The sequence below is a fragment of the Rhizophagus irregularis genome, chromosome 15 (assembly GCF_026210795.1).
Source record: "Rhizophagus irregularis chromosome 15, complete sequence".
Lineage (NCBI taxonomy): Eukaryota > Fungi > Glomeromycota > Glomeromycetes > Glomerales > Glomeraceae > Rhizophagus > Rhizophagus irregularis.
Genome location: NC_089443.1, coordinates 2965931 through 2991776, shown reverse-complemented (window position 1 = coordinate 2991776; position 25846 = coordinate 2965931). Strand labels below are relative to the sequence as shown.

At 29.4% G+C, this 25846-nt stretch overlaps 6 protein-coding genes across 8 annotated transcripts; 4 read left to right on the top strand and 2 right to left on the bottom strand.

The window, feature by feature from the left end:
- Nucleotides 1-64: 64 nt before the first annotated feature.
- On the bottom strand, nucleotides 65-3560 carry OCT59_007383 (uncharacterized protein; the record flags this gene model as incomplete). Of its 3 annotated transcripts, none has more annotated exons than XM_066148313.1 (9): nucleotides 65-496; nucleotides 620-638; nucleotides 716-810; nucleotides 925-1316; nucleotides 1396-1635; nucleotides 1717-1844; nucleotides 1916-2199; nucleotides 2293-2411; nucleotides 2488-3560. In XM_066148313.1, the coding sequence occupies 9 exons, from the start codon at nucleotides 3558-3560 to the stop codon at nucleotides 150-152; spliced, it is 2697 nt and encodes an 898-aa protein (XP_065998660.1). In that variant the 3' UTR covers nucleotides 65-149. The 3 variants fall into 3 exon arrangements, with proteins under 3 accessions (XP_065998660.1, XP_065998658.1, XP_065998659.1); XM_066148311.1 differs by having other exon boundaries at nucleotides 153-479; XM_066148312.1 differs by having other exon boundaries at nucleotides 153-496; nucleotides 578-810.
- Nucleotides 3561-6038: 2478 nt separating this feature from the next.
- OCT59_007382 (uncharacterized protein) lies at nucleotides 6039-6731 on the top strand (the record flags this gene model as incomplete). Its single annotated transcript, XM_066148301.1, has 3 exons — nucleotides 6039-6102; nucleotides 6375-6560; nucleotides 6628-6731. The coding sequence occupies 3 exons, from the start codon at nucleotides 6039-6041 to the stop codon at nucleotides 6729-6731; spliced, it is 354 nt and encodes a 117-aa protein (XP_065998657.1).
- A 4099-nt stretch (nucleotides 6732-10830) lies between these two features.
- On the top strand, nucleotides 10831-12297 carry OCT59_007381 (uncharacterized protein; the record flags this gene model as incomplete). The annotated part of the gene is made up of 4 exons (XM_025314352.2): nucleotides 10831-11425; nucleotides 11507-11646; nucleotides 11723-11856; nucleotides 11926-12297. 4 exons carry the CDS (start codon nucleotides 10831-10833, stop codon nucleotides 12221-12223), a joined length of 1167 nt encoding a protein of 388 aa, XP_025185390.1. The 3' UTR covers nucleotides 12224-12297.
- Nucleotides 12298-13793: 1496 nt separating this feature from the next.
- Nucleotides 13794-15677, bottom strand: OCT59_007380 (uncharacterized protein; the record flags this gene model as incomplete). The annotated part of the gene is made up of 6 exons (XM_025314351.2): nucleotides 13794-13869; nucleotides 13943-14163; nucleotides 14249-14425; nucleotides 14497-14799; nucleotides 14880-15106; nucleotides 15176-15677. The coding sequence occupies 6 exons, from the start codon at nucleotides 15675-15677 to the stop codon at nucleotides 13794-13796; spliced, it is 1506 nt and encodes a 501-aa protein (XP_025185389.1).
- Nucleotides 15678-19074: 3397 nt separating this feature from the next.
- OCT59_007379 (uncharacterized protein) lies at nucleotides 19075-19422 on the top strand (the record flags this gene model as incomplete). Its single annotated transcript, XM_066148277.1, has 2 exons — nucleotides 19075-19256; nucleotides 19353-19422. The coding sequence occupies 2 exons, from the start codon at nucleotides 19075-19077 to the stop codon at nucleotides 19420-19422; spliced, it is 252 nt and encodes an 83-aa protein (XP_065998656.1).
- A 90-nt stretch (nucleotides 19423-19512) lies between these two features.
- Nucleotides 19513-19907, top strand: OCT59_007378 (uncharacterized protein; the record flags this gene model as incomplete). The annotated part of the gene is made up of 2 exons (XM_025324606.2): nucleotides 19513-19560; nucleotides 19641-19907. The coding sequence occupies 2 exons, from the start codon at nucleotides 19513-19515 to the stop codon at nucleotides 19905-19907; spliced, it is 315 nt and encodes a 104-aa protein (XP_025185388.2).
- Between the last annotated feature and the right edge of the window lie 5939 nt (nucleotides 19908-25846).

Here is a 25846-nt window from a genome sequence, read left to right as displayed (position 1 = left end):
AAAAACTTAATGAAACAACAGTTTCCCATAAATAAGATTTAAAATGAAAAAAAAATTACAGATTTGTTTGATGGTGTGTTAGGAGTGGTTACAGGCGATTTAGCAGAAGTTACTGTAAAACGCGGTTGGTACAATAGTAGACAGTAAATTTATAAACGTGAAATAATATGGGAACATATATTAGCATTTGCTATCATTAATACAGTAATAAGAAATTCAAAAATACTAAGAGCATTGCCTGGAGAATGTGCTAAATTTTGATTTTCTCTTGTTTCAAATTGTTGCTTAGAAACTAAATTTTGTTCATTCAGTGTATTAGGTTGTTTATCATTGATTGTAAAATCGAACGGTTGATTTGGTGTTGAAAGATTGTCTTGTGAAGGTTGAAGTGGTTTATCCATCGATTGGTTGGTTTCTTGCTTTATTAGACCGAGCTCGTCCTCATTCGTAGTTTGGGAAATTGGTCGTAGAGTATTGTTCTTTTGAAAGTAGAGGCCTGACGATTAGGAAAAGTTTTGACACGTGTGAATGCATACAAATTAAAATGACAAAAACTGGCCAAGTTATGCGGTAAAACCTTTTGGGTGATTCCAACTATTCATTGTATCCAGGGACTTACCGCACGCGTTACATAGTGTCTAAATAGATTATAACGAACAAAGTAATTAAATATTTAAATAAAATATAAACAAAAATGCTAATATAAATTCAATACCTTATCTCCGTTAGGCCCTTTACGTAACAGCGGTGTCGCCGTTTGTGGACATCCGCAACCATCACAATGCCATTCTTCTGATTCTTTACCCGTACCTGCAAGTTTGCAGTAAATTAAATAATAAGAATTAAAAATTAAGTTATTTCTTAATATTAAATAATTTCAGCTATTTTTCAAGTTAAAAAGTCATAATCCAGAAACTGACTCACGTCGACTTGATTTTTTTAAACTATCTCTCGACTCTCTTCCTTGTGAACTCGGACCAACTGAGCCAGATCTTCCAGTATTATTTAAATCGGTAATATCTGGAGAGTTTACGCTTATAATACTACGTAGGCCACTCCCAGCTGTACGTCCACGTCCGCGAACTTTACCAGGTGTGGGAACTTTTTCAGAAATAGCAGAATAATTGTCATACCCCATAGAGCTCGCCTTACGCATGACCGGTGGCATCCCAGATGAAATTAAGGTAATAAAACCACTTTCATCCGTGGGATCAGGAATAATAGTCGTGCTATGGAGTAAGGTTCTGTGTGTCTTAGGAGGTTCTCTATCCGGCAAAATAACGCCACGCCTTCCACGAGTTTGTCGGCGTTTACGTCTATTATTAAAAATTAAATAAATAAGTAAATTATAGATAATTCGGATTTATCGTTGATATAAAGAAATTGTCTTTAAACCTAGCATCTCTCTCCCGGTCCTTTTCAATTTTATCAATCTCCGCTTCTGTGAGTTCTACGAGAATTGGAGTATGTTGGTCAACTGTATCCTCTTTTCGGATTATATTAGTTACAGGAGGTAAAAGGCTTTGTCGTAAATCATCATCTTGTATAGGAGAACCATCAAAAGGATGTCCCACGAGTATTAAAGATTTAACATAAATTTGAATTTGTTCACGAATAGAATGTGCTATTGCAGTTCTGGAGTTTTAAATGTTTTTACATTTATAATATACATATAAATAAGATCGTAAGCAAAAAAAAAAAAAATTAATGAAGTACCTGAATTCGCCTCCTAAACCTAATTCTGCTGTCAAAATTTCTGCAAAAAGTTCTGGGTCATTTTTCTGACAATTAACATCCCATTCAAACTGATCTACTAACGAGATGTTGCCGATTGTGACATCAATCTGTAGTAAAAAAAAATATATCGTCAATTACTTATTTAGTTCGTATAATACTATCTTAGAAGAATATTTACCTTTATTAAAATTCTTAATTCTTCGTGAATATTTGACTCTTCAGAATTACTTAATATATTTTCGTTATCAGCCTCTTCCTTTATATCCGGATCTTCAGAAGGATTAGATAATGAAGGGAGTATTGGGGAGGTCGAAAATTGATCCAATGAAGATAAAGGATGTGAGATATATCCTTGCAATTGTTCGCGTATTTGTTTAACAATTGCTGGTACAAAAGTTGCTACAGGGAAATGTAAGTCATCGCAGAGAACTTCTGCAAAATGCTCGGGAGTAATAAGCGTTTCTGTTACATAAATGAAATAGAATAAGACAAATATTAATAATTCATATAATTATTATATTCATAAACTAATTAGTATAAAATATCACAATATACCATTTATATTCCAGGTGAAAGTATCTCGTAATTTATAACCATCCGCCCCATCAATTTCCAATCTTATTGGAACTAAAAGATCTTCTTTTTCAGCTATTTCTCGTAATTGCTGAAGAGAACTAAATAAATTATAATGTAATTAGAAAAAAAAATAATAATGATATTAACACATATACATTAGGAATAAAAGCTTACAATTTAAATTCTTTAGTCTTTTTAGGTCTCTTCCTATCGTGAGGATAAACTATCCTAAATTTGGTTCCAGTAATGCCATTTCCGTAACCTTCATAACCTGGACCAAACAGGAGTGTTGATTGTCGTGTTTGGTGTCTTAGTTCAGCCTGGGTTATTTCTTTACGTTTTTCACTTATAATATTCATTTGCCTTTTATGCTGAAGATCTAAAGCTTTTTGATAGAGCGTATCTCTCCTAACATATTGTTCTAAATATTGTTTTTGAACATCTGTAAGATCTGGCGCAGGCTCATAAGGTTTAGCGACAGTCGATGCTGGCTTTTTAACGGGTTCAGCGCTTTGTTTTTGATGTGAAGAACGTTGATGAAGGTTCTGTGCAGGCGGAGGATTTGTCATAGGACGTCTTATTTGTTGCATCATTTGTTGCTGTTGTTGTTGTATACGTTGCCTTTGTCGTGCAGCTGCTAACTGTTGTTGCTGCTGATTCTGTTGATGATGTTGTTGTTGATATTGACGCTGTTGTATTTGTTGTTGTTGTTGTTGCTGCTGCTGCTGCTGCTGCTGAAGTAACATAATGTTTGGTCGTTGACTGACCGTCTGTCCTAACGCACGATTGATAACTGGTTGTTGAAACACTTCCAATCCAAGGCCATTTATATTATTTTGTGATGGAAAACCTAACATATTAGTAGTATTCATATTATTATTATTATAAATCGGACCTCCTAAAGCTGAAATTGGAGGTATCGGATGAGCTGATGATGTTTGTAAAGACTGACGACCTTGAAATGTATATTGATTAGCCATATTATTTCCACCTTCACCATTTAGCCCTCGCATCTGCTGTAAGTTGGGGTTACCCATTGCCCCATAGTTTCTTTCCATCGCCATGTGCTGTTGTTGAGTATTCATAACGCGTGTATTTATAGAATGTGTTCCAAAATTATATTGATGAGTCGGTGCCTGCTGCAACAAAGCATGATTCAGTGGATTATTATTGTATCCGGCTTGTTGCTGTTGTTGATGCTGTTGCTGCTGTTGCTGTTGTGATGGTATTGAAGGATATGAATCCATTTTAAATAATTTACAAAATATTAACGATCGTGTTTATTTCGACTGAATTTAATGCTCAAGATCTATTAGTTCGATTTATTAGATCACTATTTGACGCAATCGAGTATAAAAAGAATTTCAATGAAAAAATTCTAATAAAATCATTTTAAACCTCTCATGTGACCAGGCTTGTTTGATTTAAATAAAATCACGTGCTCAGATCAACCCAATAAAATTAAATGTTGCGCTAAATAGCTCACTAGACAAGAGTTCAAAGAGCGTATAGAAACATCCAATGAAACCAAAAAACATACATCCATAAGAAAAATATATTCTTTAAACTCTCATCAGCAAGTTTTGTGGTGGGAATCGGTTATTTTTTTATAAAAGATATATTTAAACCCAACATACTAATCCCGTAAGGAGCTTTTTGCCATCGGTTCTTTTATTTTACCAATTTCTATTACTATCCTCTATTTACTAAGTTTAAGCTTGTTTTGAAGTAGTTGAATAGGTTATACTTAACAATATACGACATAATATTTTATCCTTAATTTCTTACTTTATTCAGTAATGCACCATCTTATCAAGAAAGGCATGACAATAATGACGTGATATCAAAGTTCAGTATCACTGTTTTTTAGTCACAACCATGTGACATCGATCCCTGAAGGTGTTTTTTATATTGTAGGAAAAAAGTATTATCACATATTGTCCGAACATGTAGCGCAGTAGCACGTGATTTATCTGCGACCCATCAAAAATTTCACTATCCCGTGACTTTGGGCTCGCATTACGCATTATGCACTAACATGTGAGTTTGTGACGTTCAGAGTATCATATGATAGCACGTGCTTTTTAATTGTCCGGAGCGAATGCGAAGGTATGTCTAACAGAGACCCGGAAAATTTCCGATATCAAATCACAAATATTTATCACGATAACAGTAAAAATTCCGATTTATTCCGATATAAATTTTACTAATCATTATAGTTATTTATTGCTATTTTGATTATTAAAGTACATAATAGTAAGGAATTTAAGTGATTCTAGATTTAAATTTTGTCTATCATCATCTAAAATTTTATTATACGCGGAAAAACTTCTTTCTACTGCGCAGGAAGAGATTGGTAACCAAATATAATTTCGCGCAATTTTTTCTAAAAGAGGAAGCTGTAATGAAACTTTATCCCAAAAAGTTGATACTATGATCACAAAAACGGCACATAAGTTTTCCATTATCTGCATAAAAATAACTTCAAAAATTTGATGAATATTTTTCTCTCTTCAGAAAATTCTTGCGCACGTGAAAAAGCAGTAACCGTGGCATTTTAACATTAAAAAAATTTTTCGGAGACATTAAATTTATTCCGATGATCTGCATTTATGATTGGCTAATTGTCACGTGTCGGAATAAAATTATCAAAATTCACTAAAATTCCGTTTTATTCCATTATGCAGCAAAAATTCCGTTTTATTCTTTTATTATAATAATGGAATACTCTGATGTCTACGCACTATAAAAAATGATCGATCACGTGTCAAGGCGTTATGCTGCTAATCAGTAGAAAATTGCGATCACGTGAGTTTCTGTCCAAGGCGTTATGCTTCGAAATCGCTACCATTCTTGATATATGTTAACATCTTTATTTATTATGATACTTCGCTCCGGACTTACAACGGTTCCCGTTTCCTAGTTATTACAATATATTGGAACTGCGCATATAAAAATTCAAAAACAACCCCTGGTCATCTAAAGGGTTTGTTAAGATAACCCCCTGGGGTACGACAAATCTATTGTAAGAGTTAAACAAAATTCACCCGGTGAATAATACGAAAATTTTATTTATCCAGTACAGCCGGTTTATAATTGCGTGTGATTATGTGATTACGCAAATATGTATTTGTTTATCATAAGAAAATGATTTGCCATTAAAAAAACACTAACCATTTTCATACCTACGTTCTTTTAACAATATAATTTTTATAAGATACGACTTTATTCCCTCATTATTTATAGTATCTCATCAATTTTCGATAATCACGATTATTGATGGGAACAGCGAATAAATTATTAACTTACTGGATAATAATCGAACTGGTTTCGTCTAGCTCTGATAACAATAGTAAGCGTAAGATGCAGTCATGCACATGATTATAAAGAGGCGGACGTCGCAACTTTGATAATTAGAGTAGGGCATAATACTCTCTTTTATTTTGCCGAACTCATTATTTATTAATGAAAATTTTTTCTTCCGTTAACACTTGTTCCTAGATATTATACCTGATTTAGATCAAGCGAAGAACAATCAATTTGACTTTTTATTATCATATATTAAGTAATTCGTATTTTTATTTAAGTAAATTAATGGGACAATAAACGTTTATTGTGTATATTTTTTATAAGAATTAATTTATCAATTAAAAAGTTGTTTTGTTACTCAAATAAAATTAATTTGCTACTTAAACAAATCAATTTGACACTTAAATCTAATTACGATGAACCTCTTACATCGATCACGTGGCTTAATGCTTCGGACTCAACAACGGGTACAGTTTCTCAGTATGTATAAATGAATGATTGATAACATGTTAGTCATCAAACTTGAACAAAATTCCTCTTCAATATTTAGCTCTTTTTATTTTCACGTCAAGTTTCGCCTTTATCACTTATTATTTTAATGATTACCGAACATTATTGGAGTTCACTTGGATTTATTTTTTTGATATAATTAATCATTAATTACATTCAACGTTGGATGACTAGGTATCATTAACATTTAGTGCAAATTTCTAAAAATGATATTCATATTTAAAATATTCAAATTTCCTCAGAAAAGAAGTCTGTTTTTCCGGATGAATTTAGAGAAGAAACAAAAGAATGTCTTGAAAAATGGAGAAATATTATTATAAACAAACATGAAACCGAAGAAAACTTTTATGGTGATCCCATCTTAATAATTGAATATAATGATGCAGGGCTTACCGCTAGAAACATTGATAGCCACGCTGTAGCACAGGGTATATCTTTAAATATTAAATTATTTATTTCTTTTGAGAGTTTCTCTAATCCCTTTTTATTGATTAGTTGTTCGAAACACCGCTGGTTATGTCGCCAATCCGTTCCCCAATAACAACACTATTGCACCACTTTCGGATTCAGTTTTTGTTTTAATAGAACACAAATATTAGAGAATGCTATAAAAAATCTACATGATACCTATCATGATAATACACAAGCCATCGTGGGACGCGTCTTTGTCTTAGAGTTTCTTCATCGAAACGGGACATTCGAGACCTGGGAGAGATTCCGTGTATTTGACTGACTAAGTCAGCTCTTTATTTCTATTAACTTATAATTATATGTAAACTCCATTTTTATAAATTAGCCAGCTTAAACCTTTTATTTACATATATTGATTGTATTGTGAATAATTTTACATATTAATAAATCAATACTTGCTGCAAAAAAAGAATTTTCTTTAGTACCGTCTGCCACTGCATATAGTACCCCGAAAATATCTCTTCTTTAACTAATATTCTTTAACGATAATTTGAGACTAAGCGTTCTCCTTAAATATATTATACAACGAAAATGAATTTGGCGTGTAGGTCAAAACTACTACTACTATCGAAGATGATGAAAGACGAACTCCAGAACGACAAAGAAGAGTAGAAAACGAATCATCTAGCTCAGCTGATGAGAAGGATACTGAACCATCTCTTTTTTCGGTAACTTCCCTTTAGGAATCTTGTTTTGCGTTCTATATTACATCGCAATGCAATGCCCTCCAGGCATTTCTAATCTGAATTCCTCTCAAAGCCAAGCGACGACAATGATCCTGATGTAAGGATAACACGTGAGGACGATAATAATCCTTTTATAGAACAGACAAGGGAAGATTTAACGAAATATAAGTAGAGATGGGGAAGTTCCAAACAGAGCGGTTCCGAACCGGTTCTGGAACCGATTCTAACTTTAGCAGATTCTGAACTTGAAACACTGTTCTAAAATCGAACCGGAACCGGCTTCGAACCGGTTCGAAGGAACCGCTCCAAATCGGGTTGTCATCAAAATTATGACGATCCCGGACCAACCATCGTTTGATGACCAATCAAAATTTTTCTAATCGACCTTCATCACATGCTCTACCTGCGTCTTAAATTTGACGCATGTAGCTCATATTTTACTTGACGAAGAACCGACGAACCGATCCCCATCCCTAATAGTGGGTAACGCAGGACAGACACAACATCTCCATCGATTTTCGTGAGTTTCAATTAGGTTCAATCGAAAAACTGAAAATCAATCCAACTTTGTCATATGCGAAAGAAATTGATATGATATTGTAAGTATTTTCTATGCGAAGCTACAGAAATTTGGCTGTGTTTAACATTATATATACTTACAGGTGTCTATCATCGATTACATTGCTATTGCGATGAATATGTCAGATGTTCCGAAGAGACATGGGACGAAGTTCGTCCAAGACCATTGATTCCAAAGGAATTGCCAACAGTTGCTGATTTAGCAGTAATCGAATACAATAGAGTAAGTACCTTGCCTGGTATGATCATAAACAATCAGTAAACACATAAATTTGTTTGTGTTTTAGCTTTTGAATGACAAACAATCACTCAATACAAAGTGGCGTAACAATTGGGCAAAGGGGAATAAATTATTAACAGATGAAGACAAAGGCATCTTCGATTGTGTACAGATAATTTCAAGAAATTTGTAAGTTCTAGGCTTTGCCTACGAGGTGAATTAATAAAAAAATAATAGCGATATTAATACTTTTTTCCCCTTGCAGTATTACCTATTTATCCTCAATAAGTTACAATGATAATAAAGAAAGAAGAAATTTTTAATAAAACCGGATTGTCATTGGTTTGGTAAGATTCATGTTGTCATCATAATAAATAACTCTAACACTATGTACTTACATTCCTTCGGAATTCCCTCATTATCGAAACAAAGGGCAATGGTGAATCTGAAAGTTCCAAGGAGAGGCGCTTATTGGATGGTTATAATCATGGTAGAAAACCAGACTTTCGGATCCTCTCATAGAATAGTGACATTGAAAGGGAACAAGCCATCACATCACATTACTCTTTCCGCATAATAAAGTTAGCAGAATTCATGAGAGGGTCTTTAGACTAAATTATTAATATATACGGTTATGTGGTTGGTCTGGAAACATATGGCGTATTAATTTGCGGTAAGACGGTTATATAACTTTGCTGATGTTTGTTTACCAAGCTAATCAAATCCCCTTTGGGCATTCATTCTGAATGTAAAAACAATAGGCAAAATTTTTAGTACTGATTTGGTGTATGATGGTCTATACCAATGTAAACTTATATTGAAAGTACGGAAAATGCGAATTTTTTAAACATCATCACTGTGGTGGTATCTACCTTATATTCATTACTGGTAAGAACCTTACTTTATGATCTTCAATCACGCTATTTCGCAGATTATTTTGCTTTATGCAGGAAAGGGTAAGATCCATTATTATAAATTCATCTCAATTACGAACCGAAACATCATCATTCCGCCACTCATATTGTCGAAAGTCAAATTCATCACAAAAAAAAAACGTGTAAAACTGTTATACGATATTATGATAGGTTTATGTAATATCGATATGTGTTCACTGTATATTTCATGTTAAATAAAAATGTTACAATGCAAAGTCAATATTCATGATATTATAAGGCCTTTGTTGCCATGAAGTAACTATTATTTCTAAATAACAGTTAGACCACCCGTTTTATAGAGGAAGTGGAGACTTCGATCAAAGCACCTTTTTTACTGTGGACAAAAAGGTACGTATTCTTTATTTTACAAAGAAGGGCAACTTCTAATCGAAGAATTATTATGAATGTCTAGTATCCATTCGAAGTACACTATGCAGGTATCTCTTTTGTCTTTAATGATCTTCCTATTTCAGAAAAATCTCTTTACATAGTCCTTTATTACAATTTATAATGTATCGTGCTATTAATATTAAACGTATACGGTTTTTCAAAAAAAAATTGGAAATCTACTAGAAGAAATGATCAGGGAATGCCTGAAAAGCATTGTTTTACAATGTAAAAGGTAAATTTTTTTATTTCGACATATGCTCATCATAGTTTTCGAAAAACTCAGGATTTAGTAACATATGATTATTTCACATCGTTTCGTACTGAATATAGATGGAACTTGGATGAATATGAACTAGAAAAAGAGAGTCTTTTACTAACTCTCAGAGATTTCGGCGTGAATGTTGGGAATCCTTTAGAGGACAATTGAAGATGACAATATCAACTTCTCTGATGCTACTAGTAGCCTAAGTTCATGACTAACTACTCCAACAAAGAAGATGAAAAGAATGGCAGTATCTTCCTTGACCTGTGGAATTTATCTTCAAGATAAAATGAGTTGATTACAAAGGGCGGTATCCAACAAGAAAGCACCGCAGTAATAGACCAGTAAGTATTTATTAAATTACCTGAAAGGGAAATCCACTGGTAATAAGTTATCTGAATGAAACGTGTATCAGAGAAATTATTAACTTTTACTTACACATAATGATTCTTTGGATAATTCTTTCGGAACTAGGGTTTACAGGTGCCATCGTGTCTCCTCAGGAAACTCTGACTACAATGTTTCCAATTTCTTTCTCCCCGCTATCATTCTTCACTACATCGTCATTCGTCAATATGTCGATGCAATGCAGTTAGACTGGTTGCTATTATTGAACAAACGGAAATGGCTGAAGACATCACGAACTAATGTGTTACATTATTGGTAAACAATGATAGATTCGGAGATTCGGAACAAGTTTTTGATCATATTACTGCGGTTAGCCGAGCCAGTAAAATAATAAAGAGCAGTCAGAAACGCTAAAATTAAATATTCTTTACTCTTTAGCTGTCTAAACGCGTACGCGTCAAAATAAACTTCGACTCTATATTATCATAATTGTGGTTGTGAAACGTTGAAATTTTCCGCTGAATATGATAGCACTTACCATAATTAGAATAGGGTGGCTTAGAAAGATCAGAGAATGAAAAAAAATTCTAGTTTAGTTCTTCAACGCGTTCTCTTTTTTTCTAAAATTCTTATTGATATAACTGATATCGTAATGTTGAGTCAATAACCATTTAATATTATAATGTAATTAATATAATTTTATTTATTTCACTGTGATAATTTGAAATTTAAAAATTTCGGACCCCTATTTAATAATAGCAATTAATTTTCTTTTACAATTTGATGCTTTAAATTTCTTTTAATCAAATGTATTTTTGTAATGCTTTTTCGGTTAAATTTAGAGAACATGTTTTAATTTCAAGTAATAAGCGTCTTTTATCCGCTTTATCCAGCATTAAAAAGCCTTCAATAACCATTACTCAAAATTTAAATAAGAGTACAACAATGCATACCTCTGTTTATGTTTTAATGAGATATAATTTCTTTAGACAAAGTTTACCTCGATTAAGCCCGAAAATATATATTTCTCGAAATATAAATGGTTTTAACAATCGCACACAGCTTTCGGAACGTTCTCCACAAAATCCTTTATATCCATATCAGAGATACGTACGTTTTAAAAACGCCACACCATTTTATCAAAAACAAATATTTTGGGTTTATACTGGTACGGTTGGAGGACTTGGAGGAGTATATTATGTGAGCCATTTAGAAACGGTACCCGTAACTAATAGGCGCAGGTTCATTGATGTTACTCCCAAACAAGAAGAGAAATTGGCACAACAAGCATATAATGAGGTTATGAAGCAATATGGTAGAAAAATTTTACCGCCTTTTGATCATCGTACAAAATTTGTAAAGAAAGTTGCTCGACAAATCGTAAGTGTAAGTGGAATGCAAGGTATATTATAAATTAGTTTATATGGTTATATATATTTAATTTTTCGATTCCTCCATTAATTTTTGTTTAACAATAAATCAGATTTAAATTGGGAATTTCATGTTATTGAATCTAAAGAAAAAAATGCTTTCGTACTTCCTGGTGGTAAAGTCTTTGTTTTTACGGGAATTTTACCTATTGTCGGGAATGAAGATGGATTGGCTGCGGTGTTAGGTCATGAGGTATGATTTTACCTTAATTTTTTTTTCTTGGTAAGAAAACCATCAAATAATTAAACATATTTCATAACAATTAAAGATTGGTCATCAGGTTGCGCGTCATAGCGCCGAGAAACTCTCTTTTGTAAAAATTTTAATTTTAGCACAATTATTCCTTAGTATCATTATAGATCCCGGCCTATTAGGTCGGCTCTTGATGGAGTTTGGTATGATGTAAGTTATCGGAAAATATTGATTTTTTAAACACGTAGTTTGTGTTTGATTATAATCTTTTTTTCATAGGTTACCTTTTTCACGAAAATGTGAAATAGAAGCTGATTATATTGGGCTTATATTAATGGCTCAAGCTTGTTATGATCCTAGGGAAGCAAGAAAAGTATGGGAGCGAATGAGTATTGCTCAAAAGAATTCACCACCACAATTTTTGAGTACACATCCAGCTCATGAATCAAGAATCCGTAAAATTAATGAATGGATGCCAGAAGCTTTACAGAAAAGGGAACAAAGTGATTGTGTAAATGAATATACAGGTTTTATGGATACTATGAATCATTTTAGAGATCAATGGGTTAAGTGGTAAAAAAGTATAATGGAATTTATTATAATAGAATATATGAATAAAATAAATATGCAAAAATTTGAAAACGGAAAAAATGTAAATGATATAATATATATATTAATGTTTGAATTATATGGGAGAAGAAAATCAATATCAACTGACCTGAACTAATAATTTTGGTTTTTTAAAACCTTGCATTTTGAATATATACGGTGTTTTTTCTTTCGTCCATGCACCACGAAGTTGTCGCTCAAATAAACAAATTCCAATAAAAAACTAGAGAGCAAATATGGAGAAAATCGATTGAATTAATTAGCTGGAAACTGGATTTTGTGAACACTTACGAGTTATTACTTATTATCCGGAATAATTTTCAATACATTTTTATCATATTAATTCTAAAGAATTTTCTATATGTAATATGGTTAACTGCCAATTATTCATTACATCTTACTCATTAGAACGATTTAAGTCGTACATGCTATCACTCGGCAAATAAAAAAGCAAGTCCGAAAAATAACATGATTGCACCGTCGTGTGAAACGACAAAAAGCACGTTTTACATTTTTGATATTTCTCTACTTTCGCGTTAAGCCAATACGAAATTGAACCGGCAAAAGTCATGCTGGCCCACGTTATATCTGAAATGGTAATTGTAACAAAGTCTATAAGTATTATAATACAGAAAGACATTAGAAAATTTATCTACTTTCGTTCACTACTTCTAAAACTACTCTCTAACAATAACTTTGAATTGCTACAGATGAAATTCGTCTGGAGAATTCTATCTCTTCAAAATGTCACTCAAATAAGTATGCTCCATTTTATTACAAATTTGTTCAAGTAAATTTAAATGATCATTCTGGTTTAATCATCTTATTGGAGATTAACAAAACAAAGACAATTTCCAATTAACACCTGAAAAACAATTCCAAGACTTAGAATCAGAGTTACATAAAAGCTTCAACAGACCCTTCTCTTCCTTCTACTACTTCTAAAAGATCCCATCCAATTATATTTTGTTTTAAAGTGTAACATGCATTTTTTATTTCGTTATTAATTTGATCACGTGTTTATTGTGCAAATTCTTTAACGACTGGATTATTTTTAATTAGCAAGTAATGAATATTTGATAATTAGAAACGCATCCTTTTACGTTACGAACCATAACATATTATTCCAGCCGTTAATTATTTTCCGAATTTTTTCTTTTGAGACTAATTTTTTTTTTATTTCCTTAAAGATTTGACGTGATACGGTAGATACGCCTTTATGCTTCGGATAATTTTCGTGGTCTGCTAATTTAATTTTATAATACCCATAAGGATATATAATACGTAGAATTTCTTAATTTGATAAGCGTAATTCATTTGATTCATCTCAAATAAAATGGAATAATAAATTAATGACCAACAGAATTTATTTTTTCTGGAAAAAATATTTATGAGTAAGTTAATAAGGAAGGGAAGAATTGTTTATTTACGTATTGGAATTAACTAATCGATTTAAATAATATTTATAAAGTATTACAAATAAATAAGTAAATCAAAACGACAAATAAAAACCACCTACTGTAATATTTTTTTTATTTTTAATAGAAATTTTTGCGAAGAAAATAAGCAAACCCGGCAAGTAATAATGCCGTATATACGAAAAGTTCCGGGGTTCTAAAAAAAGAAGTTTTCAAGTAAATTAACGTGTTATTATTTCTAAATTAATTTTATTTATTAATTTACTTACGATCTACGTGTAGTTAATTCACGTTTGACACTTGGTACGATACCAATATTTTCCCATTTAAGGATTTCTTTATGATGTTCTTTTAAAGGGCCAAATTCTCCTTTAGTATTTATGCAACTGAAAGAGGAAGGGGGAAGTGGTTCGTCAATAGCGTTTGTCACTTTATTTATGAATTCGACTGTACGTTCATACGATTTTGTAGTACTAGCATGATCCATCACCTAAAATAAAAAAAAAACGGAAGAATTTTTTAAAAAAAATACAATAACTTTTTTGTTGTAAATTAAAACTAATATTTTATCTTACTTGGAATACATGAGGCATTTCTTCATATATTTCTAGTGTAGTATTTGTCGGAGCTTGGAATGGAGATTTTTCAAATTTACCAGCATTATAAGATGGACCTTTATATTTAGCTGGTTCAGCAGATCTATGAGCAAGATAAATTGCTTCATCTCGCAATCTCTCACTATCTCCTGCTACCTGTATTATTCATATAAAATTTTTTTCAGTACGAAATTTCTTAATAAAGATCACATGTTACTTATCCTTACCAGTAATAAAGGAGGCAAACCGCCTAAGCTCTCAGCTAACATTGGACTAACATATGGAATTGCCAAACCTTCATTAGGTGCATACATTTGTATTCTTCCAGGTCTATCAAAAGAATCATGCCAAATTTTGGGACCAATATTTTGTTTCTTAATTTTTGCTGTGAGGGCAGCAGCTTTTTCTTTATATTCAATTTCAACTTGAGATTCTTTGGGAACAAACCTCTCCGAAGGTTTTGGAAGAAAGTCGCAACATTCGTCATCTAATATTGAAGGCGTGCTAACTGTAAGGTCAACCCATGGACTCTGTAAAATGTGGCGCAACATAATCATGTGAATAATTAGTAATTCAATAATATATAAAAAACTAAAATTTATTTATTTACCCAACCGATGATACCAGCGCATGATGGTAAACCAGCGTCACGTATAGCGAGACCAAGAGCCATGCTTAAACCTCCCCCAGCACTTTCACCAGAAAATACAATATTTTTTGGATTTAAAGGTTCAAATCCCGCATCTTTTGGAGGATTTAAGAGATACAAATAAGCGGCCAATGCATCTTGTAGTCCGGCGGGAAATTGATTTTGAGGTGCAAGCCGATAATCGATTACTATATAAATATTTAATTAGGTAAAATGTTGAAGATTCATGAAAATTTCATCCTTTCAATTTTGCTTACCTAAAACTCTTGCATTTACTTTTTTGGCAAGAGAACTTGTATTATTACGACAAGAACTTTTACCACAACAATAATAACCTCCACCGTGTAAATACAAAATAGTTTTCCTAATTTCTCTTTTTTCCCACTCATCATTAGGAACTTGAATCCATTCAGAAATAATTCCATCATCTTTTAAATCTTTCCATTCAGTATCTAAAACATGTTCATAAGGTTTCAAAATCTTCTCAAGATGTACTTGAGCTTCGTATCTATATTTATTGTTTATCTTAAATTCATTTATCGTTACACCAGCCAGTACAGGGATAGAATAACAACTTGCTCTTTGCACTTGCTCAATAGTTAGAGTACTGGAATCTTTGAACAATGATCTAACCAATATTACAGCTAAATGAAATTTTAAATCCCAAGAAGGTTTAGGTGGTCCATCAAGATAATGTTTTATTGTTGTAGAAATTAACAATGGAGTTTTTGGCACTACGAGTTTTACAAAATCGGCCATTTTTCTATGCAGTAAAACAATGTAGTATAACTAATTCGGTAAATAGTGGATCTATTTATACAACAATGCGAAAAACAATGGGGCTCATTTCAATGACAGATTTAGATTTAGATAAAATTAAATTATTAAATATACTAAATAAGTCAATAATAAAGAATAATATGAAACCTAAATTAATCACGAAAAAAAAAATCTTCACATGAAATAAAACCTGAAATTCCCATAATTGCCATATATCTACTCGAAGAAATAAAATTTATGTACGACAAATTTGAAAATGAATCACATGTTATTGTCACGTAATTCTAATTTTGAAAAATGTACCCAAAATATATGGCCCATTAGTATATTACCAATATGTAAATCTCGATGAATTAGGTTATTATTATGAATGGATTGTAATAAAATAAAATATATTTGTAATTTTATATTACTAGCTTTCATATAACTACAATAATTAATTAAAAAAATGAAAAAATTTAATATTAGTATTTTTTTTGATTTCTGATTTCTAGAAAAATAAAGATATAAAATTTACACGTTAACTCTTTAAAATAATAGCTTTAAAATGATGTAAAATTTAGTATATATAATTTTTTGTGTGAATTTATTCCTTACCCCGGGTGAGATTCGATATTCCTCATCCCCAAGTCATAAATTGTCAAAAATAAATATCAAGTATCAAAAATGGTATTTATAACCTTTCTTAAGGTACTAAGTAAATTTGTAGAGCAGTCAAAATTACCTATAAGCCATAATTTTGAAGGCTATACGAAGCTTATATTTTTTTTTCTTCAAAAATTACGTTGTTCCTTTTTTAGAAAGGATTGGCAAATGATCAACATAACGTCATTTTTGTATGGGTGAGAAATCACCCGAGTTTTATAATCCTAATGATATACTGTATATTTAATAAAGAAAGTATTTCTGTTTTTCCTATTATCTGTTATATTTTTTTTGTTTAATTTACATTTCAAATAAACCTTTGGCTACTTCTTATGCTTTTCTTATTATTTTTTTTTTAAAAAAAGTAAAATGGTTGTATATTTGTTAAATTTAAATTTTATTTAAAAAAAAATTACTTTCAAAGTGATTAATTAATATGGTACACATTTATTAAAAGAACTGGTAAATTTAACTTTACAAAATAAATGCTAATACCTCACTTGCCATGTTTTTTTTATTTAAAATTATATTAAATATATACATATTATTCAAATTATTTTAAACTATCATAGTTATAAGTAAAATCCCAAATTCAATTATAACATTCCAAATTATTTTGGCACTAAATTACATATAAACTGAATGAATTATGGCATTCCAAAATAATTTGAGTAATTAATTAAATATATATTAAAAATAGGCAATTTCTATTTATACACGGGTGTTTAAATATGGGTCATATTAGTAGATTAAAAACGGCATCAAAAACCTCCTTTAATGCCTTAAGTAAACTTGCAAAGCAAGTGAAAATACATATATTTATCTGTAATATAATAAGAATAAAAAGTAAAAGAGTATAATGTCAGTAGCATTCAATTTCAAATTAAAAAACAAAAAATTAGTCTATTAAAACATCAGGAAATTTGTTTAGGCGTAATTTAGTGTAATATTTCGGAGGTGGTGTAAAATTTTGAAATATTACACTAAAAACATAATATTACAAAAGTTTACGCTCTTAAATTTGAATAGTTATAGTAATTTAAGAATATCTCGCTATCTACTAATCCAATCATGACGATCTATAGCTCATTGAAATCAACTCATCAAGACGAATCGAATGGTAGTAAAATCGCATCTTTACATTTAATAGATAATTTTCTATTAATTTAAAACTTTATTGCATACTATAGAGCGTTCTATCAACAGTAGAAATGCGATTTTATTACCATTCGATTCGTCTTGATAAGCTGATTCCAATAAGCTATAGATCGTCTTGATTAGATCAGTAGATAGCGAGATATTCTTAAATTACTATAACTATTCAAATTTAAGAACATAAACTTTTGTAATATTACATTTTTAATGTAATATTTCAAAATTTTACACCACCTCCGAAATATTACATTAAATTACATCTAAACAAATTTCCTGATGAAATTATATTTATATGACCTGTATACAAACACCCTGTGTAAACTTAGAAATTTTCTTAAAAATAATAAATAGGACACAATCTTATAAAATTGTATTTTATTTGCATCAAATTGAGACTTACTTATAAGTAGGCTATGTTCTTCTTTTTTATATAACTACCTATAAATAACTTTTAATCTGACTTACATTTTTTTATTTACCTTGTTTGTTATTGTAAATAAAAGTTTTATTACCTTTAAAAATAATTCCATTTTAAAAGTCTTCAACCAAATATGTAAGCATATCTGAAATAGTTTGTAAAATAATTACTTACATGGATTTAAAAAGTAAATTGGCTGCTTTTTACCTATTTATTCAGAAGATCTAATGGATAACTGAAAGAATATTTCTATTGTAATCAATTATATGAGAAGTTTATTACATCTCCAGATATTATAATTATTTAACTTTATAATTTTAAAATAATCAATTAAAAAAATTTTACCATTAGTAATTATTATTTTACTAAAAATTAAATTTGAAAATCTAAGTGATTTTCATCCAAATGACTAGATTCATATTTCATAATTAATACCCTATAAAAATAAAATGAGTTAAATTTATTTAATATTTGTACTTATGTATAATAAAATAATGTCTAAAAAAGCACTATTTTGTTTAATTTTTATTTTTTTATAATAAGATATAAATCAGATAAAATACTGCTTTTTTAAATATTTTTTACAAATAAATACAAATTTAACTATTTAAATAGTGATAATAAAATTCCACCATTTTTATAGAAATAACTATAAATAGAATTTTCTAATATCCAGCTAAAGTATTATCAAAAATTGCTATTAGCCTTTCATTGTTATTTTCAATAACAATCTTGTTATAAGTGAAAATATTTATTAAGTAATTTTTACTAAAATAGAAAATTACTTTCTCATTAGTACTAGTATAACTTTTTAAAATATCCTAAAATACTCATTTTTAAAATTATTTATATAGATGTTTATAAAAAAAATTTTTGCAAAATAATAATCATATAAAAAAGTTTAAAATAAAAATATTTCTTAAAGTATAAAATCTGATATATACATATTATTGCAAAATAAAATTGGTATTTTATCAGTATTTTTATATTTTTAAAGATTATAATTAATTTTCACTTGAAGTGAAATCATCTAGGTGATATCATCTACTAATTTTTATTATTTTATAATAATAATAAATTTATTTAACATAAATGATATTGAAACTCTTTCTGACAATCGCATGAACCATTTTTTCTCAAGAAATTTTCAAAGAACTTATGGCCTCTAAGTTGCCTCTAACATTTTTTAAAGGCCCTTTAGGGCTTCAAAATATATCTACTAATGAAAGAGCTTCCTTTTTAGAACTTGTTCAGGCTGTTTTGGATAAATATGATAATATTTCTTCAGAAAATAAAGTTATACAAACCATTGAAAAACAAAGTGGCTCAAACTCACAACCGTATGATAAATTACTGCACAACAATTAGGATATCCTCTCAACTTTTAAGGTTAAAGACACTAATAAGTTATTTCACTTTCTCTTCCTTTTTTACAGGAGTTTTCACTTTATACAACAAGCTGTTGTTAAAGAGTTCAATGTAACTTGCCAAGAACTTGTGAAATAATAACATGTAACTTCAACATAACAACCTTCAGACACGTCTGAATCTGTTAAAGATCAACTGATGGATATAGAAATTTTAGAAGCACCAAAAATGCCTAAACACCAATCAAAAGCTGAGCACAACAAGAGGAATCAATCAGTATCCTCTCAGTAAAAGCCACTCCTTTTACGCCCAAAGGTAAACAAAAGCGAGTTTCATATGTTAACATGGTTAAATAGGACATGAAAGATAATGTCAGCAGACTAAGCTCGCCTTCATCTTTTACAAAAAAAAAGAGAAAAATTGCGTCTGTTTCAAAAGCTAATAATAGTCAAAGTTCTTCCAAGACTACCAAGAAACAATCTGCTGCAACTTTACCTAAAACTATTAGTACTATAATGACTGAATATATGCCTATGAACAAGGACTTTATTCAGAAAATTATGGTTTATGATATCCTCTCCACCTGGTCTCAACTTGATATGTTTAATCATTTTAAAACCTAAAGTCAAATAGTTGCGATTAAATTTAAATCTCAACAGAAATACATTACTGTTACAGTTTCGATTGAATTCAATTAAGAGGCTACAAGACTTTGGAATGATGGAGTATGGACTGCTCAGGATCCCAGACATCTCTTATAGAACTCACAACTGACTTTTTGCCAAAAAAAACCTAATTTGCTCTTTTTTATTTTCTGATTTTTGCGATTATCTTGGTATCCAGTAATCCAATTCATGTGGATTTTTTTATTTTGTAGAGTTTGATGAGAGCTACAAAACAAAAAAATGTTCATACAAATTGGACTACTGGATGCTGAGATAATTACAAAAAACTGATTTTTTTTTGTGAAATTTAGGTCAATCTGCAAAAAAGTTGCCACTGAGTTGTATATGTAATGTCCAGGATCCTGACTGCTCTATTTAAAGGTTTATCCATACGATAGTTTCTGGCCAACTGGAATTTCAAACAAAGAAAGAAACAGGAGTAATTCCAGGCTGTGCTTAAAGGAGTTTCTGCTTCAGTAACTACAGCAACTCTATATCTAGATAACCTTGCTCACTTTATTCTCACACCCATAAGGTGCAAAGCATTTAAACTAATTTAAGATCAGGACACCTGTAAGCTAATAACTTACTATAAATCATAGGCTGACTTGGAAAAAGTCATTGGTAAGCTATTTAACTTGAACAAATTTACTGATATTTGAATGAGATATTTTACCCCTAACTTGAAGTAAAAAAGGAGGCACCCTTAGAAGATAAATCAAGAAGGCAGTTCCAAGGTTTGAACTAATGATACTAACACGAAAAAGAAGGTGGCCAAGGAAATCAAGAATATTAATAAGGCTTTGGGCAATATTGATAAGCTTACTATATTAGCAGAAATAAGGTCGATGCTTAGAAAGCTGGGAGAATCTTGATAAGTTCTAAAAAATGTTCAGATGATCTTAGCTTTAGAAGTATAGTTGTTATAAAGTGGCTTCATTACTGACTGTTTCCTTATTATTTTACATTCCTAATTTTGTTATCGCTTTTTACGTGAGACTTTTTATTTTTTTTTTAATTGTTTTTTTTCTCATGTTTATTTTTCTTTTTGGTGCGATGGTACATTTGTACCAAAGTCTATTAATGATCTCTCATTGCACATCGAGGATTGTTGATCTATTTTCATGTATTATAATGATAATCATCTTATATATATAAAGCCATGTCATAATTAATAAACTATAAATAAAAAAAAAATGTAGGTGATATTACCTGATTATTTTTTTGTTATCAGTTATTTGTTTATCAGATAACAAATTTTAATATTCTTTAATATTTTTAGGCAACCTTTAACATTTTTAATGTCTTTTAATGTTTTTTAATATTTTTTAATGCTTTTTCTTTTTTTTTAGACTTTTAAAGATAAGCTTTTTTTTTATAATATTTGTTTACTTTTTTATTTGCTATTGTTTCTTATTTATCCATTTTCTTTTTGTATCCATTTTCTTTTTGTAGATTTTCAACTTCGGTATCCTAGTAAATGTAGTAAATGGTAAGTTTCAAGTTTTTCAGAATTTTGGAAATCTAGTTTCTTTACAGTAACTAACCAGTTTTATTTTTCATTTGGGTTTCTTCTATTTTGGCTGGATTTTTCTTTGAACTTTTTCTTTAGATTTTTTTTTGTTTTTCTTTGAATTTCTTTTCGTGTTTTTTTTTTTAAGTTTTTTGATTTTTTCTTTAAATTTCTTTTTTGGGTTTCTTTTTGAGTAATTTAGGATTTTTATTTTCTTTATACAATTTCATTTTTACTTATGTTTGATTTAGTTTTATTACAATTTTGATTATTCATTTATCTTCTTTTTAGTTTTAGTTTATTTTAACCTTGTATATTTTTATTTCTGAATTCATTTAATTTCATTTAATTTTATCTTTAATTCATTATAATTTCAGTATAATTTCAATTATTTTTAACTTTAATAATGATATCAAAGGTTATTATATAAACTATATATATAATGTAATATAATTATAGATTTTTCTATTCACAATAAATGTTTATAAAATTTATTTTTATATGTAAATAAAAATAAAAATATTTATACATGATTTATTATGGGTGAAATTACCTGATTTTAATAAATTTATATATGAGTGAAATCATCTGGATAATTTCATTTGAAAAGCAAATTAGCAAAATTCATTCTTAAAATAGAAAAAATTTGCAATCAAAAATGTTATTAGCAAAAGAAATGTATAATCTATTAGAATTCTAAATAAATTTTTTGTAAAGAATATAGTAAATTAAAATTTTCTATGTATAATTTTATAACATATATATAAAAAATAGAAATAATGTATTCACTACACCCTGCGTTACAAATTTATATATATTTTTATGTTTATTATTTGCCATTTTAAAAGGAATGTGATGTATAAACTAAAAATTGATATAAATAATTTACAAAAAAGGAAGGATGCTTTGTAACGCAGAGTGCGGTAAATAAATTCACTCTAAAAAATATTATATATAAAATAGGATTCTGAATAATATTAATATAACTCATATTTGAATTTGCTTAGAATTTATATTAAATTTTTCAAAAGTTAGTATTTTTAAAATTTTATTATTTTATATATCTCCTATTTTAACATAACTAGTAATTTGATTTTAGTAAAATTTATATTATTAGATTTATCAGAACTTTACTTACAGGACTCCAGAATTCTTTAATACAGGTCATAAGTTACACTTTTGGTGAATTGGCCCATTTTTTAAGACTCAAAAAATAAAATCATTTTTTGTAAATATCTCAGCATCCAGTAGTCCAATTTTGATAAACTTTTTTTTAAAATTGTATATTTGAATGAGGGCTACAAAATAAAAAAAAATTCATTAAAATTGAATTACTAGATGCTGAGATATTTATAAAATACGATTTTTTGAGTTTTGGCGAAAAGTGGTGTTTTTGGCCAAAAGTTCTTTATGACCTTTATATTAATTTTCTGGGATCCTAGTAAAAGGACAATTTTTTATAGTAACCTTTATTATAAGTAAGTGGTACAGGTCGAAAAGTGAAAATTAGGCGTCAATCGTCGCCCGAATCGGGATATCGATTGGTGACTGCTTGGATTTCGCCATCTGTTACCAATCAGGTATCCTGATTGGTGACTAATTGGTGACTGATTGATGCCTGATTTTTTCACTTTTTGACCTGTGTGGGATCCTAATTTATTTCAATAGAGGATTCTAATAATAGTAAAATCATATTTCTAATTCACAGGTCAAAATGCTAAAAATTGGCAAAAAAAAATGGCACAAAAAGCAGTGGCTATTTTTGGCTATTTTTGGCTATTTTTGGCTGTTTTTTGCTATTTGCGAATTAACCTATACTATTTGTAAATAGTTTATGCAAATTTGCAAATAGTTTATGCAATTTGCGCCATTTTTTTTGCCTGTTTTTGGTCATTTGACGTGTGATTTCAATATTAACAGAATTATATTATAAAATGTATTTTTACTTAAAATTTATTTGTAAGCTGTGATAGTATTATTTGGGATTTTATAAAAATATTACCATTAGAAAAAACTAGTTAATATAACAAATAATATACTTTCAAATATTTATATAATGACCTGTATAAGTCAGAAATAAACAAATATAATGTATATTAGTATTAGTATTAGTTTTTGAAATTACAGTCAACTCTCTTTATAGTCACACATTTGGGACAGTCCATATTTGGTGATTATAAAGAGATGTGACTATATAAAAAATTTCTTATATTTGTATATCATAATTCCGGCCAAAAATTAACATAATTTTAGCCAGAATTATACTTAAAACTTTATTGTATCGTAACTTCGCCAATATTAATCGTAGAGAGATGATCTTACCGCCATTCGATTCGTCTTGATGAGACGGTTCTAATGGTATAAAATACGTCGAAATCCAATCACTAGATTAATTTCCGAAATTAAAAAAATATTAATGGTTTTTGTGTAATAACTCTGTCAATATTGATCCTAGAAAGACGATCTTACTACCATTCGATTCGTCTTGATGAGACGAATCTAATGGTATAAGATACATCGAAATCCAATCACCAGATCAATTTCCGAAATTAAAAAATATTAAATGGTTTTTAAGTAATAACTCCGTCAATATTGATACAGAGAGATGAGCTTACCACCATTCGATTCGTCTTGATGAGGCGATTCCAACGAGCTATAAATCGTCTTTTTACAATCACTAGGTACCGAGAATTCTAGCAAATTGTTAAATGGCGCAGTAAACGTAAATCAAAAAATATTATAATGCCGATGTTTAACATTTTGTTGAATAACTCGTTAGCCAGTGATTGGAAAAGGATAAAACTCCCATCTACAAATTCTTCTCCTAATACTACTTCTTTACAACAACACAACTCTTCTTTGGCGTCAGTCTCTCAGGATTCCTGGATTTCTTGGATATCCTCTTCTATAATTCGGGGTGGATCTTGGATCTCGCACTTGGATTTTCTGCGCCGCTTAACAGTTCAACCTCTTAGGATTTCTTTCTGGTAACGGACTGGATTTTTGGATGTTGGATAGTTGACTCACACTGGCCTTTGGGTAAAGTTGGGGTATGCGATTCTGTAATAGTTCAGTTTTTCTTTGCTTTAATTTTATTTTAGTTTAGATTTCTTTACTTGTATGAATCGTGAAACTACTCTTTTTATTTTTTATTAGTTTATTTTCTTATTTTTGTAATATTGTTCGATTATATTTTCGAAGTTCAAAGTATAAATAAAAGATAAAGTCATAAGACTGTTTGTACGGAAAAGGATAAAAGTTGCACGTTCGATTCGTCTCGGAGTGAGACGATTCTAACAAGCTATGATACATCTTTGTACGATTATTAGATGCCAAGTTATTTAATATATTCTTTATATAACTGTGATTATAAACGGTTCTTTTTAATATAAGATTTTTGAGGATAGGTGTGATAGTGACTATAGATAGATTGTGACTATATAGGATAGATTTTAATAATAAAGTGTTTTGAACATTCAACTGGTGTGACTATATAGTAGAATGTGACTATAACGGGAGTGACTATAGAGGGAGTTGACTGTATATAGTTTTAGAAATTGCAATAATTTTTGAATTTTACTTTTTTACTTTTCTAGGATAGTTTATTCACTTCTTGGAATTTTAAGTGAAATTCAATCAATTTTAAATAATATTATAGTCTAATGCTAGTAAAAAATTTACTAATTATGAAATTAATAATAACCTAATATTAATTTTATATAATTCTTTAAACTTTTAAATAAAATCCAACAAATTTAAACAGATATTTTTAGTATCATTAGAAAAATATAGATTCTTATTTTTTTTTCTACTTTGTTTTAAAATATAATTTATATTTTTTCTTTTAATTTTTTTAATTAATGATATTAAAGCCACTGGAAACAGTAAACTAAAAAGCAATAAACCAACTTTTAAATTCTAAAAAGTTATATAAAATTATTACCAATTTAATTATCAATAGATTTTTTACTAATAATACTTTTTTTAAACTTTTAAAAAAAAATACTTGGATTTTTAAATTTTATGTTAGCAGATTAAAATAGATTTTAATAACTCTTAAACATTAATCTGAATATCACTTAGATTTTAAATATTAGTAAGTAAAAATAAACTTTAATTACTTTTAGTTATCAAGTTAAATATTACTTGAGTTTTTAAATTTCATATTGGCAAAATGAAATCCATTTATTGAAACTATTTAAATGGAAATTATTTGGATTTTCAAATTCAATTTCTAGCAAAATAATAATTACTAATAGTGAAATTCTTTAAACTAATCATTTTTGAAATTACAAAATTATATAGCTCTAATGATTTTATAGTACAGTTAGTATATTCTAGAAAGGCAATAGACTTTTTATATGACTGATTACAGCAGAAATGT